This window comes from Boleophthalmus pectinirostris, unplaced genomic scaffold (genome assembly GCF_026225935.1).
Source record: "Boleophthalmus pectinirostris isolate CB_2022bp ecotype Guang Dong unplaced genomic scaffold, ASM2622593v1 HiC_scaffold_9, whole genome shotgun sequence".
NCBI classification, from domain to species: domain Eukaryota; kingdom Metazoa; phylum Chordata; class Actinopteri; order Gobiiformes; family Gobiidae; genus Boleophthalmus; species Boleophthalmus pectinirostris.
Window position 1 is genome coordinate 8285732 of NW_026571541.1, and position 17877 is coordinate 8303608.

At 40.0% G+C, this 17877-nt stretch overlaps 1 protein-coding gene across 2 annotated transcripts in view; it reads left to right on the plus strand.

The window, feature by feature from the left end:
* clcn2c (chloride channel 2c) overlaps positions 1 to 17877 on the plus strand; it is a 301208-nt gene that overhangs the window by 258588 nt on the left and 24743 nt on the right. For both annotated transcript variants that reach the window (XM_055147757.1, XM_020926770.2), the window contains one exon: positions 16409 to 16447. In XM_055147757.1, coding sequence (XP_055003732.1) covers positions 16409 to 16447 — 39 coding nt within the window. The remainder of the gene's footprint in view (positions 1 to 16408; positions 16448 to 17877) is intronic.

Genomic DNA, 17877 nt, shown 5'->3' on the forward strand with positions numbered 1-17877 from the left:
TAACAAAAACTGTCTGAGCACTCAGATTCACTGGCCCACAGGTTGGTGGTTCATATTGTCATTGTGTCCTTGGGCAGGATGGTTAACCCACCTCGCCCCCAGTGTCTGTGTACACTGGTGTATGAATGTGTGTGGGTGAGTGGTTCCTTGATGTAAAGTGCTTTGAGTGCCTTGAAGGTGGCTATAAAGCTCTATATAAAAATGTGATCACTGACCACTGAGCAGTGTTTACGGTTTCCCTTGTTGGTTGAAAAGGTTTCAAAGGTAGTCATCTTTTCACTGTTTTCAAAACTGAAATGTTTCGACTGCTATCCTACCCTATAGGAGGAGTTATAACCTGAACAGCTCTGTCTTTGTTTGCCTGCTCGCCTCTCCCTCACAACTCTTAACCTGGCCGATACTGGTGCCTGTCTGATACTACCTGATAAAGATAACACAGAGCAGTAGAGAATCTAGTTTCAGTACTTTCAGATTGGAAATGCCTTTTCAAACCCAATTTCATCCATTTCAAAACAGCATCCATACAACCTTTGAAACATGTACAATGTCTGGACTGAGGCCCCTTTTAAACATACACGGGTATTTTTAAAAATTGAGACATTTCCCTTTGTTTGTTCCATCTTCACAAATGGCGAATTCACCTCTGAAAATGAATCTTTCTAAAAACGCCAGCTAGATTGGAAATTCAGGAAAACTATAGCTTGGCGTTTGTGTGTAAAGTGAGATAAATGGAGTTTTAAGAGCCGATGCGCTGAAAGTGCAACCAATGTTTACCTTTTGCTAAGATGATGATCATGGAGCATTCAGAGCAGCAGTCGCATTTTCTTCTGGTGCCAACACTTTTCATGTGTTTGCACAGTGTCGTTTATTATTTATTTAGATCTCCTGCATTCTTGACTGACCGGGCAGCTATAGCAATTATATTTGAAACCCCATATCTCAGCGTGACCCTTCATACTTCAGGCGGTCTCTGAAGGACTCCTTACTTCTCCGCAGTAATGTGAAGTGAAAGCAATAAAGCACCGCAGCCAACCCAAGCAGCCGGGGCCATTGTGCATCATGCGAGTGTGGCTCATCATTATGAGATTATTGCCTTCTCTCCTGTTTATTATATGTACCAGCAGACTACCCCGTCAATACGAACAAGCGCAAAGGACATAAACTTAACTGTGTGTTTTACTGCGTCAACAGAAGCCAGTTAAGCACAGAGGAGCTGAGAACTGTCATTGTGAATCTGCTGCTGCCGCGCTAGTGTGATTGTGTGTATCGGATGCTGGCTTGGATAGCTGCCATTGGATTGCGATGCTGTGGCTGGACACAAGTGAAGATGGATGGCTATAGGAGACGCGCAGAGGTGGTTCACAAGAGCAATGGGTCTTTCTAATCTATGTCCGTGAAACAGCACAGCAAGCAGTACAGCTCTATTGGTGTGTTGTCAGCACTCCCAAGACTCAATATAAACTTAATGTGGACTTGGACTCACTCAGGTTCCCAATTGAACAATACATCTACTGCAACCTGTTGGAAAAGTTAAAATTGTGGGTTCAGTTTTGTTAAAGGAGCACTACTGAGATAATCCAAATTACATATTGAGTATAGTAGAATATAACATAAGCATTTCAATATCTTTAAATTTTGCTTTACTCTTGTGAGCTTTAACTCATGTTATAATGTTGTTTCCTCATCAAAAACATAGCTGGAGTTGTGTTTTGGTTCACAGGATTCCCACAGGCATAGAAATCCTGGAAAAGTAATGAAAAGTTAGTATCTTTTTTCACGCAACTACAAAGTTCTGTAAAGTTATCATTAGGCTTTTATGATTATTTGTGAACTTCTGCACCTTTTGTTTAAAATAGATGACAATAAATGCACTGTAAAAAACTATAATCCCAAACCATAAGGTGAGTGGAAAGGGTTAACATTTCATATTTAGCCCTAAAAATCTGCTTAATTCCACACTAGGGTGCCATAAAGTCATAGAAAATTCACTTTAGGTCATGAAAAAGTCATGGAAAAGTTTTGAAATTTAGTCAGTGAAAAAGAGTGGGAACCCTGGTTTCATTCACACATGTCTGAGTAACCCTTTATTATTAATTTGTCTACTGTACATCTCCAAAGGTCAAAATGCTCTGTTCCACATTATGATGTCATGAAACAATAGTTTTCAAATGCCTTATACCTTTTCTTAAATAGAGATTGACAGTTCCAGGACTGAAATAATCCAAATGATTCTAGTGAAGGTCTATTTAGTTTAAAAACACAGTGAAGCACTTCCTGTATGACATGACATCACAAGGTGGAACAGTGTGTTTTCCGTTTGAGAGAAGAATTCAGCCTAAATTCAGGGTTTGTGTGTTAAACATGTGTGAATGAAACAAAACACAACTCTGGGTATGTTTTTGACGAGGAAGCAACATTATAACTAGGGATGGAACGATATCCAAATCTCTCGGTTAACGATATTTATTGCGATATTTTGAAGAGGGTAATATAATTTTAGATGGGACACTTTTTTGCTTTTAAAATACCTTGACAAGATTTTGGTGTGAATTATTTCCGTTATAATCCCAAGAAAAAAGTAAAAAAGATATTTATTCATGTTGTTTGCACTGAAATGAATCATGGGATATGTAGTTCCCTATATACCTGTTGCTACTGTAAAACCATGCATTTAAGCAAAGGAACTTGTGTTTCGATACATTGTGACAGCCCACGATATTAGTGTGAGACTTTTGACGATACAATGTCATGATATTTCGGTTTTTGTGTTACATCCCTAATTATAACAGATCAGAAAATAGCATAAAGTGACATTTAAACGTTTTCGTTGCGGTTTTAGGATACACTTCACCATTAAAAGCACAGTTTTAAGGAGATGTATGGAGTCAGTTAAAATAAGTTCAAAATTTCATCAAAGATCTAAGTGCTGAAAGGTTCACTGCGTAACATTTCTAGTGGAGGGTCTGCCACATGCTTGTCTTCATGGAAATGCTATTGCTTTGTCTAGAATGTTCCACAGTATAGATTAAACCTATTTATCAACCGGAAGACAAGCAGGTTACAGCACAACGCAACATTACAGTTCAGAACTGTGGAGAGTCACCCCTATTCATAGAATTATGGTATTGCTGAGTAATACAGACATCTATAATGAATAAATACTAGATGGAAATGTGTCAAATCATACCATGGAACATTCTAGGCAAAGCAATAACATGCTGTTTTACTATGGGTGTTGTTATTCCTCAAAAAATACCTAGAAAAATATGCCTTCCTACTCTGAGCAAGCTTACCTCTCCACAGATTTGACCTGTACCATGACCTTCAATCCACCATCTGCCTGGATTCGTGGAGATTCATATATTTAATGCCGTGGAACATTCTCAGACAAAGCACCAACATCTTCAAACAGTTGGTGTACCCTACAAACAGAAAAAAAACAGCACAGTCCGCCCTTGCCTAGCTCTACTTTACATCAGATTTAGTCACGATCTGAAAAGGGAGGAAACCCAAATGTTGTTTTATTTAGTGCTTGCTTATTTAAATTAGAAATCCCCAGAAGAGTAGAAAGACTATAAAGTTAATGTGGACTTGGATTCACTGTAACTCCCATTTGAACAATCCAACTACTGCAATCTGTTATCATTTCAGTGTAGAGATGCAAGAAATAGACTCGATTTGAAAGGACGTAAAATTAGAAAAGTGTAAATTGTGAGTTTATTCTTGTTGTATGCCATTAGCAAACAGAATTTCCATGAAGTTGTATTAAAATGTATTGTTTTGTTCTGATGGAGGGTACACCACCTGCTTGTTGCCATGGAGATCTTACAGAACTTCCCGCGGTAGGGCATTAAAGTTGTCAGTTTTCATGGAGACGAGCAGGGGGCAACACCAGGACAGGCCTGTTATGTATTTGAGTAGAAAATGGCATAGAGAACAGCATCGGTGACAAAGGGCAGCCCTGGTGGAGTCTGACATGCACCAGTAGTTTGGATCCGATCCAGGAGCAGCAGTGTAATAAAATGGTATCATTGATTAGCATTTCGTCATAAATTCAAAGATGCATTGTGTAACTTTTCTAGTAGAAGTTATGCCACCTGCTTGTCACCATGGAGATTTTATTGCTTTGCTCCGAATGCTCCACAGTAGCCACATTTCCATGAGAGCTTTAATTCTGAATAAAAATAATTTAATCCTGAATAAAAAATAATTCCGCTTTTAAAAAGGCCTTGTAAAAACCTAATTCCTAATGAAAATGATTATTTGGAATTAAGCTTACGAAAATTCCAAAGTAAGTGGGTAGTTTATTATGATTTTAAAGCCCAATTCATTCATTCCTCGATCATGTAAACGTTTATTCTTCTTAAAAATCAGTCTGGTCATTCCATGCATGTTCGGTGGGCCGCCCTTCTGATGCGATCTGGCTCCACCAGTCCTCGCTTTGGACTTTCTTCTACCGCTCTTTGGATTTGCGAGCGGGATGTAGGAGTGAGAGGAAGAGCAGCCGTCAACTCACTTTATCTTCTTCGTCCCTTCTCCGACACTCTTCCCTTCTCCTCCTCAGCTGACAGACGTAAAGCGTGATGACAGAATTCTCGAGCTGCTGCTTCATTATCATTGGAACGATTACGAAAAAAGTCTGTGTCATGTTTGTGTCCGTGGCGTAACGACAAACAAAGATGACAAAAAAGCCAGTAGCAGCTGAAGTGTGTGTTTTTTCTTTCGGTAGACGTAAATATGTTAGTGCGCCCCCTGTCCAATCAGAACCCTTCCCAACCCCCAAATGTTGAGCGGAATTAAATAAAGGCAATTTAACGTGTTTTTCATGTAAACCTCAAGTCGGAATTATTATTTTCAACTCAGAGAATATTTTAATTCCGAACTGTTTAATTCAGAACAATTCATTTTGAATTAAAAACATCATATAAACGTGGCCAGTGTGGGATTAGAGTTATCTTCATGGAGACAAGCAGCTGACCTCACCGAGTCAGTTTACCGATCAGGTCTGTGGAGAGCTGGCCGGCACACTGTAAGAATGCTTGCTTTTTAAGGTCGCTTTTTAGCAACCAAACATAGATAAGTTTATTGCCTTACTGTAGAACATAACAGAGAAGCAATAACATCTCCATGGCGACAAACCCTCCACCAGAAAAGTTTCATATTGCACATTTAGATGCTGTAGTACACAAACACATCTACAATCTTTTGATTTGTAAGGACACGTTTGAAAAGGCTTTGGAGATGGGAGATTTTTATATGGGCAAAAACTAGGGCTGCTCAGTGTGTGATGACACTTGTCCTGGTTACCACTAACGGGATTAACAGTTGTCCTAGAAAACACAGCCCCTGAGGCGTCTCTGAGGTCTATTGTACTTTATAGGCTGCGTTTTGCAGTGGTGGAAGAAGTATTACATTCTGGTACTTGAGTAAAAGTGCAGATATGAAGCAAAAAATAAATAAATATGGCATGAAAAATTAATTTATTTCTATTTAAAAGTATCCAGTAAAGTGTATTTAAAGAGCAAAAAGTAGAAGCATTTTGAACAGAGTTTGAGCATCAAATGTAGTGATTTTGATACAGATTTGAGCTGTGAGTCAGTTTTGTATATTTTTGTTTGCTCAGACTGTGAACTTGATCAAAACAAACCTTGAGGCCAGACTATGATTAAAAACTACTTTAAATTAAAAATGTAGTTAAAGTAAAAGCAAAAAGTATCCATTTTAAAATTGAACCTGAAATTTTTACTTAAAGGTAACTTTTCTGGTGGAGGGTCCGTCAAATGCTTTTCTCCATGGAGAGGTTATTGCTTTGTCTGGAATTTTTCACGAAACCAGACCAAGTTACAGGTCAGATCTGTGGAGAGGCGACCTCACAGTCAGAATGCCTATTTCTGTAGATATTTTTCAGCTATAAAAACACTGGTAATTTAATAAATGTAAATGTAGCATCATGCTGTGGAACATTCTAGGCAGAGCAATGACATATCCATAGAAACAAGTAGGTGATGGACCCTCAACGTACTTTTACTGCTACTTTTACGTTCCGCCACTGGTATTTAGGTTAGTTGTGCTGGAGCCGTAGACGTGTCCAAGCCCACAGAGCGTGTTATCTGGGCTGTCTAACTGATGATTGCTCCTGTCAAACAATACAAGGGCAGTGTGAATGTCGTATGGATGAGACGTGGTTGGAGGGCTTCTATGTAAACGCATCAAAAAGAGATCAGATCGGGATGACGAGGAGCGCCCGGGGAACAGGGCCCATGTAGACAGAGACATGGGGAAGGCCAGTGCATGTAAAGTGAGTCCTTACAGTAACAGCTGAGGACAAAACCGCTGGCCCGTTGGGTCAGCTCGATACTGCAATCTATGTTATGTGCGCTTTATGTGGTATGACAGGGGTTTTATTGATCGCTATGGCAACAGGTGAAGTAAACAACGTAGATTATCTCTTCATCATGAGACCTGTTGGAAGGTGGGGACATTCTGATCTCATGGTGCTTGAGTGTTTTGTTGTGTTGTGTTTTGTTTCAATCACTTGTTTGAGTCATCCTTTATTATTAGTTTGTCTACATCTCTGAAGCTCCAAATGCACAGTTCTATTGCCTTTTACCTTTTGTTCAGTAGAGTTTCGGTAATTCCAGGGTTGAAATGATCCAAATGATTTTAGTGAAGGTGTATGGAGTGAAGTTGTTTTCTGTTTGAGAGAAGAATGTGGCCTAAATACACAAGATGTGTGTGCAAATGCAAACAAAACACAACTCCAGGTATGTTTTTTTGATGGAAACGGCATTATAACAGATCAGAAAATAGTGTAATATGGGCCCTTTAAATTTGGCCAACAACTATTCTAATTTATTGTTGTGACTGGTCAAGGTAAATGTACCACGATAATTTGGGCTCTATATTTGACCAGTGAGTTGTTATGATAGACTACTATTATTGTTTAAAGATTTGTAGCTTTCCTAGAGGCGGGCGCATCATCTGTTGTCTGTATGGGGCTGTTATTGCAACCAGAAATGTTTTGTAAGATGGTTTTGAATTAGAGATGCGCGGATGGCGGTTACAGTCATGTAATACCAAATATAACCTGGATTTTAATTAAATTCGGGTGGGTGGCAGTTTTACTCCGCTTTCCTTTCTTTCAATATACATTGAGTACTAATGTGTTTAATGCAGCTTTGTTCATTTGCATTACTTTTTACAGAAATGAAACTTAAAACCACATGACTAATTAGCATAAACTATTAGCACTGAAAAAACAGCTCGCTCCTTGTGCACTGATGCGTTCAACTTCTGTTGGACCTAAAAATGACACGGTGGAATATGAGAATATGTTCTTTCTGTGACAGAGGGGTGTTCTGCTGATGGTGAGTCTGTTCTGTGCTTCTGTCGCGTTGGAGATGGTTCATGTGAAACTTTTCAGACATTATACATCTGCAGGTCATACGCATAGAACGTATACATGAATGGATATATATCCTAGCCTCATATCGTTGTGGCGGTGCATAGACCTCGATGCATAAACCAAAAACGACGTGACAAGGCGACGGTGGCAGTGTGCGTTGAGTCGATGCTAAATTATACTTCACCCTTAACTACTAAAATAATAAACTCGGAACTCGGCGATCAGTCGGTGGATGGCGGATGGCGGGCAGGTACAGTTTTGAAAATCATGGTCAAAAACTGTGAGTGCAAATGGATAGCGGATGGATGATGAGTTTTGTGATGCGGTTGCAGACGGAAAAATAGCCTACTTTATCTCTACTTTGAATGTATCTTTACCATTTTTTGTCATTAGTGTTGTTTTATAATGCACAAAATACGGTACCTGGGGAAAAAAAGGAAGCTTGACAATTCAAACCACCTGCTTGTCTCCATGGACGTCAGTGTGTGGAAAGCCATACTGTGGGACATTACAGGCGATGCAATAACATAACAAACAGATGGCAGACCCTCCACTAGAAAAGTAATGCAGTATACCTTTGTTGAGCTGCTCTGTCGATCAGCTTTAGTCACCGTTTGAGAATTGAGGAAAGCCAAATGTTCTTTTTATTTGGTGCTTGGTGCAGAAAGCTTAAAAAAAAGTGTTATTTGAATCAGAAATCCCCTAGAAAGAGTTGTGTGTGTGTGTAATTGTGTAAGTGTGTGTGTGTGTGTAGTTTAGTCTAATCAACCCAGTGCACGTCTGGCCTGTGCTTGCATAATGCTACAGTAGGGCACCTTTTTCTCCCTGAGCTGCAGTCGCCGAGGTTACCAACAGGTCGGCCACCAGCGCAATGAGGATAAATGAGCTCCCATCAGCCCCTGGGGCACTCTGCCTTTCTCCTTCCCTCACACCCTCTCTCTCTCTCTCTCTCTCTCTCTCTCTCACACTCTCTCCTTCTTTCCCTCCTTCTTTCTTTCTTTCTCAGGTGCTGCTTAAGTCCTCAGAGGGTAAATACCTGAACTGAAGCACGAGTTTCTTTCTCTCTTCATTTCTCTATCCCTCCATCATCTCTCTCCCTCGCTTTTCCTTTCCTCCCTCTTTCTCAGGTGCTGTTTAAGTTTCTGTGTGTGTGTGTCTCTCTCTCTATCCTTCATTCTCTCTATCTCTCCATCTCTCACTGTCTATCCTTCACTCTCCCTCTCTTCACACTCATCTTTCTCAGGTGATGCAAAACTCTCTCACTCTTTGTCCTTCATCCCCCCCTCTCTGTATCTTTCTCTCTTCTCTCTCTCTCTCTCTCGCTCTCCCCCTTCTGTCTGTACCTCTTCCTCCATCTCCCTCCTTCTTTTTCAGGCATTGCTAAAGTCTCTCTCTCTCTCTCTCCTTCACCATCTCTCCCTCTTTCTCTCTCTCTCTCCTTTTTCAGGTGCTGCTGAAGTGTCTCTCTCTGTCCTTCATCCCCCTCTCTCTTTCTCTCTCTCGCTCTCCATCCTGCACTTTCTCTCCCTTCCCTTATATTTCTGTCACTCTTCCTCCATCGTTCCTCCATCGCCTTCTTCTTTATCAAGTGCTGCTTAAGTCTCTCTCTATCCTTTACTCTCTCTCTCTCCCCCCTTCTGTCTCTCTTCCTCTTCCTCCACCTCCCTTCTTTTTCAGGTGCTGCTAAAGTCTCGCTTTATGTCCTTTACCAACTCTATCTCTCGCTCTCTCTTTCTCCCCCTTTTCTTTCTCTCTATCCTTCACTATCTCTCTCTTTCTTTCTCCCTCTCATTCCCTCTCTTTCCCCTTCCCCCTTCTCTCTCTCTCTCTCTATTTCTCTCTCCCCCCTCCCCATTATATTTCTCTCCCTCTTCTCTTTCTCTCTCTCCTTCTCTCTCTCTCACATTCTCTCATTCTCTCTCCCCCATATCTCTCTATCCTTCACTTTTTCTCTCATTCTGTCTCTTTCCCCCTCCCCATTATATTTCTCTCCCTCTTCTCTTTCTCTCTATCCTTCACTTTCTCTCTGTCTCTTTCTCTCTCTCTCTCTCTCTTTCCACCATATCTCTCTATCCTTCACTTTTTCTCTCATTCTCTCTCTCTCCCACCTCCCCTTATATCTCTCTCCCTCTTCTCTTTCTCTCTCCCTCTTCTCTTTCTCTCTATCCTTCTCTCCTCTCTCTCTCTCTTCTCTCTCATTCTCTCTCTCCCCCTCCCCCTTATATCTCTCTCCCTCTTCTCTTTTTCTCTCTCTTTCTCTCTCTCTTTCTCTCGCCCCCCATATCTCTCTTTCTTTCACTTTTTCTCTGATTCTCTCTCTCTCCCCCTCCCCTTATATCTCTCTCTCCTTCTCTCTCTCTTTCTCTCTCTCCTTCTCTCTCTCCTCCTCCCCATTATATTTCTCTCCCTCTTCTCTTTCTCTCTATCCTTCACTTTCTCTGTCTCTCTCTCTCTCTCTTTCTCTCTCCCCCATATCTCTCTATCCTTCACTTTTTCTCTCATTCTGTCTCTCTCTCCCACCTCCCCTTGTATCTCTCTCCCTCTTCTCTTTCTCTCTCTCCCCCTCCCTTATATCTCTCTCCCTCTTCTCTTTCTCTCTCCTTCTCTCTCTCTCTTCTCTCTCTCTCCTCATTAATTTCTCCCTCTCTCTTCTCTCTCTCTCTCTCTCTCTCTCTTTCTCTCTCCCCCTTCTCTCTTCTCATTCTCTCTCTCTCCCCCTCCCCATTATATTTCTCTCCCTCTTCTCTTTCTCTCTCTCTCTCATTCTCTCTCCCTCTCCCCCTTATATTTCTCTCCCTCTTCTCTTTCTGTCTATCCTTCACTATCTCTCTGTCTCTTTCTCTGTCTGTCTCCATCTCTCTCTCTCACTCTCTCTCTTCCCCCCTTACCTTATATCTCTCTCCTTCTTCATCTCCATCTCCCTTCTTCTTTTTCAGGTGCTGCTTAAGTCCTCAGTGGGTAAATAGCCGCACTGGAGCACACGACTCTCTCTCCCTCCCTCTTTCTCTCTTCCTCTCTCTCTGTCCCTCCTCCCTCCATGTCCCTCGTTGTTTGTGCGGTGTTGCTTAAGTCCTCAGAGGGTAAATATGTGGACTGGAGCACATGACAACACAGTGAGAGAGTATTTCACAGCTGAGCGGGTCTGGAGAGAGACTCTGTGCTCTTACACTGGAATCCAACACCATTTACTATTGTGTGTTTGTTGTGCAGCGGCTTTTGTGTTTTCACCTCTTCTTCTCTGCCTGGAATGTTCTACAGCGTGACTTAAAACAGCTCTACTTTACATTTATTCGATTACAGGTGGTTTTAAAGCTGAAAAATCCCTAGAAAAACAGGCATTCTGACTGAGAGCGGGGTCGCCTCTCCACAGATCTGACCTGTAGCTTGGTCTGGTTTGGTCTCCGTGAAGATACTTTGAAACATTCCAGACAAAGCAATAACATCTCCATGGAGAAAAGGTGCAATGTGTAACTTTTCTAGTCCGTGTGTCGTTCGTTCATTCGTTTTTCAAAATAAAACCAAAAATAAGAAAATCAGCTATTTTCAATCATTATTTGTCTCCAAAAATCAAAATGAAAAAACGGATAATGATTTTTATTTTATTTTTTTTCAGTTTTTGATTTTGTGTTTAAATGAATAATGGAAAAAACTGATAAAAGTTTCCCGTTTATGTGACTTAAACTGTGATGCCGGAATTTTGCGTCGCATACGGACTGAACCAGGACTGAACCAGGTCCGGGACCAAACCAGGACTGAAACCGGGAACAGGACCAGGACTAGGACCAGGACTGAGACCGGGAACAGGACCAGGACTGAGACTGGGACCAGACCAAGACTGAGACTAGGAATGATACTGAGACCGTGACGGAGACCGTGACGGAGACCGTGACGGAGACCGTGACGGAGACCGTGACGGAGACCGGGACGGAGTCCGGGACGGAGACCGGGACTGGACCGGGATGGAGACCGGGACCGGACCGGGACCAGCATCACAGTTTAAGTCACGAAAACAGGAAACTGCCATTATCTGTTTTTGCCATTATTAATTTAAACACAAAATTGAAAACAGAAAAAAAACTAATCATTATCCATTTTTTTTTTTCATTTTGGTTTTGGAGACAAATAATGAAGAAAACAGTTGTTTTTTCTTTTGTTTTCTTGGTTTTTGGTTTTATATTGAAAAACAAATTGACATTTTTTTTCTGGTAGAAGGTCCATCACCCGCTTGACTTAATTAATTTTTTTCTTCAAATGTTCTATACTATGATGCTTACTTTAATCTCCATGGAGACAAGCCAGCCACATCCCCAGGCCAAGTTACAGGTCTGATCCGTGGAGAAGTGGACCCGCCCACATTAATAATACGTGTTTTTACAGTCATTTTGAGACATAATAACACGGGGACGGTTGCTATGTCGGTACAGTGTTCATACTCTGATCTGAAAGTTGCCTGTTTGATCTCACAGGTGTATACTGTCATTGTGCCCTTGGGCAAGACACTTAACCAGCCTCGCCTCAGTTACATTTACTCACTTAGGTTTACTTTAAAGTCAGGATATGTATTAAAATGTTAGTGACTTGTTTCAATACAATATTACCAGCCTGATTAGTTTGGGTCGTGTCTGTGTTTATTGGTGTATGAATGAGTGTGTGAATAAGTGGAAAAGCACTTTATACAACTGGTCATTTACCATTTAAAGAGTCACTATTTAGGACCCTGGAATAACCAACGTGGGGTATACAGTTAATTTGGTCGAGAAAGAATATGCCTTTTACATTTTATCTATCTGTCAAAGAGACTGAAGGGAGCAGTAGATCTTCTCCAGATTGTTGGCTGTACTTTCTTGGTGAGAAGTACGTAGTCGGAGAATTAGGACTGAAGATTCTGTTCACTTTTTGTCCCCTTTATATTTCTAAGTTTCTATCTTGTGTTCAGGGGAGTTCATAAACACTGTGGTCTCAAGTTTTGACCACTCATAAGCAGTGGCGGAGTTAGCAATTTGGGGACTCTAGGTAAAATTGAGTTTGGCGCCCTCATTATAATCCACGGTTTTGTTTTTTTGTTTTTTTGTTTTTTTTACTATATAGTTTGTTGTCTGTTTTTCCCCATTGTTCTTGAGACATGCACATCTCTATTTATTTGAATTATGATGGCTTGGAAACTTGTCTTATTAGTTCAGTCGCCTACTAGATAACCAGAACTGACAGTTGTTTTATTTTTTTGCTTGTACAATTACATTTTTGTTTACATCCATTACATATGATTATTATTTTTTTCTTATGATTATGATTATTTTTCTTATGATCGCTTAAAAGTAGACTATCATTTAATGTCATATTGAGAGAAAATCAAATAGCTTTGAGGCCTCGACCGTTAGTGGCACTGAGGACAAATTGGTTGGGGGGCCCCTTTAGGTTTTGGGGGCCCTAGGCAGCCGCCTACTGTTGCGTAATGGTAGCACCGCCTCTGCTCATAAGCCTTACTCGCACGGGATAAATACAACCTGGGAACATCTGGTAATTTGCAAATTACCGCCCCACCTGTGTGTTACTTGGAGCGCATTTGCATGGGATAAGCAAAGTCTCTAAATTACTCTATTTGAGAAAAGAACGCGAAAAGAAAAAGGTGTTTAATTACAACAACAAACACTGAGATGCAGACTCACACTGGACTAGTATTATCACCGGATGTCTGTGTTTGGCGAAATATAGTAGGTAATTGGCAGCGTAATTTTTACTTTACAAATTACAGACATGGCACAATCGCACAGGATACAGATCTCAGGCATCCTCCGCAATTATTACAAATCACCAAAGGTCCACAGGTCATACTAATCCCGTGCAAATGTGTCTTTCTATCTTGTGTTCAGCTTAGTTCTTAAACACTGGGGTCTCAAGTTTTGACCACTCATAGAGCACAGTGGAATTATGAAATATTTTTTGCTCATATAATTTGATAAAAGTGTACAGAAGGTGGTCAGGAAGAAGAATATATGTGTGAAAACAAAACTGACAAAAACATAAGATAGAATGTTATAATTCTTCGGGGACACTTTTTATAAATTATTTGAAAGAGAGAGAAAAAGCCTTGAGGACCTGATGAAATAAAAATACATGGACTCTCTGGTTTAGCTGTTGTATAAAAGTTACTTTGTAAATTGCATTACTTGCTTGGACCAGTTTCAATAACATTCAGATTATTGCTGTAATTTTGTTTAAATTTTTGTTGCTTTTTTGTTTAAATCTATTGGTCTTTTCAGTTTGACATAGACTGAAATCTGACTCCAGCTAGCCCTGTTTATGTTTATAATACTTTTAAAGGGCCAATATTACTATTTTCAGATCTACAGTATGTTATAATGTTGTTTCCTCATCACAAACATACCTGGAGTTGTGTTTTGTTTCATTCACACACATTTAACACACAAAACCTGCACATTTACGCTGAGTTCTTCTCTCAGACAGAAAGCACTCTACCAATTCATGACATCACCAGTTCAAACGGAGCATTTTAAGCTTTGGAAATATAGACAGATTAATAATAAAGAGTTACTCAAACATGTGTGAATGAAACAAAACACAACTCCAGAATGTTTTTGAGGAGGTAACAACATTAAAACGTGATTTAAAGCTCACAAGAGTCAGTTTCGCGTAATGTATGAGCTTTAATAATACAACATTATCTTGTCCAAACAACTCCACACTTATTCTTCCCAGGGGTTGCGAGTTAGATCCCAGTCTCGGCTTGTCACTCCGCAAAGTGCCGTAGCTCCATCATCCTAACGACCATCTTCTGTGTCATGAATCACGCCCCCGCCCTCATTAAATGTACTGGAGTCTCCTCTTCACTCACTCACTTGTGCCCATCTGTCTCTGAGCACTCACAGCTAAACCAGCCTAATTATGTCTCCCCGCTGTTTCATTTGACTCTCTCCGCGCTAATGTGGAGGCGCCAGGGTCAAGGGACAAGACAGTCTTCAAGTCAACTAATCTATAAATCGATATACTGTGAAAGTTAAATTGAAAGTGCACCGTGTAACTTTTCGGTTAGGGGTCCGTCACCTGCTTGTTTTTATGGAGATGTCATTGCTCTGCCTGGAATGTTCCACAAATCTACCTTACGTTTATTCAATTACAGGTGGTTTTATAGCTCAAAAATACCTAAAAAAACAGGCATTTTGACTGGGAGCGGGGTCGCCTCTGCACAGATCTGACCTGTAACTTGGTCTGATTTGGTCTCAGATAAAGGTTTAATGTTATACTTGCCACGTTCACACGAGAGGTTTAATTCTGATTAAAAATAATTGAATTTGGAATAAAAATTATATTCAGTTTCAAAAAGACCATGTAAACATTTATTCGGAATTAAACTTAATTAAACTTGATTCCGAAGTAATTGGGTAGTTTATTCAAAAAAATTAAAGCCGAATTAATTTATTCCTTGATCATGTAAACGTTTATTCCTCTTAAAAATACATCTGGTTGTTTAGCGGACCCTTCTGACGTGATGACGCACTGCAAGATAGTGACCCGGAGCAAACGTTGGTCTCGAACCGAAACAATTTTCCTCAGCTGACAGACGTAAAGCGCAATGATATAATTCTCGAGCTGCTGTTTTATTATCATCGGAACGGCTGCGAAAAAGATTGTATCACGATTGTGTCCGTGGCGCAACAACAAACCGAGATGATAAAAAAGCCAGTAGCAGCTGAATGTGTATTTTCTTCTGGTTGACATAAATACGTTCATGTCCCTGTCCAAGCAGAACTCTTCACGACCCCCAGACCTTGAGAGGAATTAAATAAAAGTGATTTAATGTGTTTTCCACGTAAACCTCAATTCAGAATTATTATTTCCATGTAAATTTGAAGGCGAATTATTTCAGTCCAGACTATTTAATTCTGAATAATTAATTCGGAATTAAAAAAAACAAAAACAACAACATGTAAACGTGGCCACTGCGAAACATTCCAAAACAAGGCAATAACATCTCAACCCTCCGGAAAAGTTACACAATGCACCTTTAAATATTGACCAAAATGTATGTGCTTGTGTTACATTCCTGTTATTCCTGCTTGTCTCCATGGAGATGTTATTGCTTTGCCTGGAATATTTCACAATACAGCTTTAAACTCGTTCATATTCATTGAGATTCCACCAGCCCGAGTTAAAGGTCAGATCTGTGGAGAGACGAGGCGACCCTTTTTCACAACAAGAATGCATGCTTATTAAGGCATTTCTTTAGCAGTAAAACACCTCTAATTAAATACTTGCCACATGGGTTTAATGCCATACTGTGGAACATTTCAGACAAAACAATAACACCTCCATGAAAACAAGCCCGCCAGAAAAGTTGCATTGTGCACTGTTAAATTCAGGATAATATTCTTAATTTCAGTTTTGACTAATTCATATTAACATGTTTTTATTTTTATTTTTTACTTTTTTCTGGTAAAACTTAAGTTATGTTGGAACCAAGTCAAAAATTTCACAAAATAAATCTACATCTAAAACAATTAACACCAACCTAGTCATAACAAGTAAATGCCTGATTAAAGGAGCACTATGTAACTTTTCTGGTACTTGTCGGTCACCTCTGTCTCCGTGGAGATGTTATTGCTTTGCCTGGATTTTATTAGCTTTTATTTTATTACTGGTGTTTTTACTTAGTGTTTCTTACTTTGTGCGGGGTCACCTCTCCACAGATCTGACCTGTAACTTGACCTGGTGCTGTTACTTGTTCAATGCCATACTGAAGACCATTCTGGGCAAAGCAATAATATCTCCATGGAGACCACCAGAAAACTTACACAGAGCACCTTTAAATCATTTTGAGATTGTTCTTTAGTCAATAAAGTTTGTTCTAGACAGAAAAAGAAACAACATTTGTCCTCAGTGTTCCGATACATTTTGAGAAGATAGACTGAAGTAGCTCCTGTGCAGTTGTTTTGATGCTTTTCCATATTTTGTTCTCACAGATTGTTCTTTGTTTTTTCGGTACAGGATGATGGAGATGTGGAGGACGATATGACCATGAGAGAGGTGAGAGCTCCACTTTAAACACAGATACACAAACACCCACAGACTCCACTGGATTTAGAGACAGGGGGCAACAGCACAGAACATCTCCAAACACAGAAATCCAATAGAAAAGTACCATTTCTTTTAGGAGGTTGGGGATGTACAGCAAAATGACTACAGCTTTTCCACCGCTTATGACTCCACGAGGTTACACGGTTCACGGATGCATTTGTAGCTTTGGAGAGCCACTTCAGAAAACAACTTTTAAAAGAAAAAGTATATGGGTGAGAATAAAAATGGGTTTAAAAGTGCGCAACTTTTCTGGAGGAAGAACTGGCACCTGCTTGAATAAATGCAAAATGGATTAGTTTAATAAGATACTATGAATAATCTCAGGCAATAACATCTCCATGGTGACAAGTAAAAAAAAAACCTGTGATGCATCTTTTAATAAATGGTGCAAGACAAAAGTAGAGATTTTATTTGACAAATATTAAAGGTTCTATATTATGCAAAACTGATTTTTGTGAGCGTAAAGGCATCGTTTCCCAAAGATTGGTTTGTGACCCTCAGGTGGGCCGCAAGAGATTTTTTTGGAGTTTCCTTGTCACGATCTGCATGTAGGTCTGCAAAATACAGTTGCATATATGGATCTGTGACCTTATTGTCACTCTGGATGAGCATTTCATCAGAATATCTTGTCCTCAGTAGGGCCAGTGTTTCCATGTTTATTTCTTTCACTACTACATATATGTGTGTGAACTGGAATTTTCTGTGCTCACAAAAATGAAGAAACACAAAGCACAGAAACAGACTGAACTGTGCGCCTGATATGTGTTGCGCTCTCCTCCTGCACCCTGGACTGGAACACGCTACAAAAACACAGACCCACTTATCTCATTAGAAATATTGAAACATTAAGACATGTTTTGCATAATTTCTAATCTGTTTGTAATTATTTTATTGAGTATTTTGGCTCAAGTTGAATATTGAAAAGTAGTGATGGGCGAATGGAGCCTCGTGAAGCATTGACACCTCAGTCGCAATATTGTCTCAGATGGTTCGACGTGTCTGAGGACTTGGAGAAACACTGACCTCTAGTGGACAAATTTAACCATTGGCACGCAGGTGTCTCAGCATCGATGAAGTATTGTTAGTGTAAGACAATACTTGTGTGCAGAGCGACACCGTACTAACAACAACAATAATAATGATGATTTAAAGTAATGTGTAAAGAGCAACATAAATAGCAGCTGTAAATAAGAAAATAGGTGTTACCTTGTTAGGTGGAATTAGATCAAAGTGATCCCAAACCATGGATCGCTTTTTTCCACTTGTAGATGCCATCGAAAATGAAACAAATGCCAAAAGTCGCCAAAAGTCACCAAAATCACCACTAACGTCACACAATCCTCCTCACTACCCAACATTATTAAGAAATATTGGTGCAT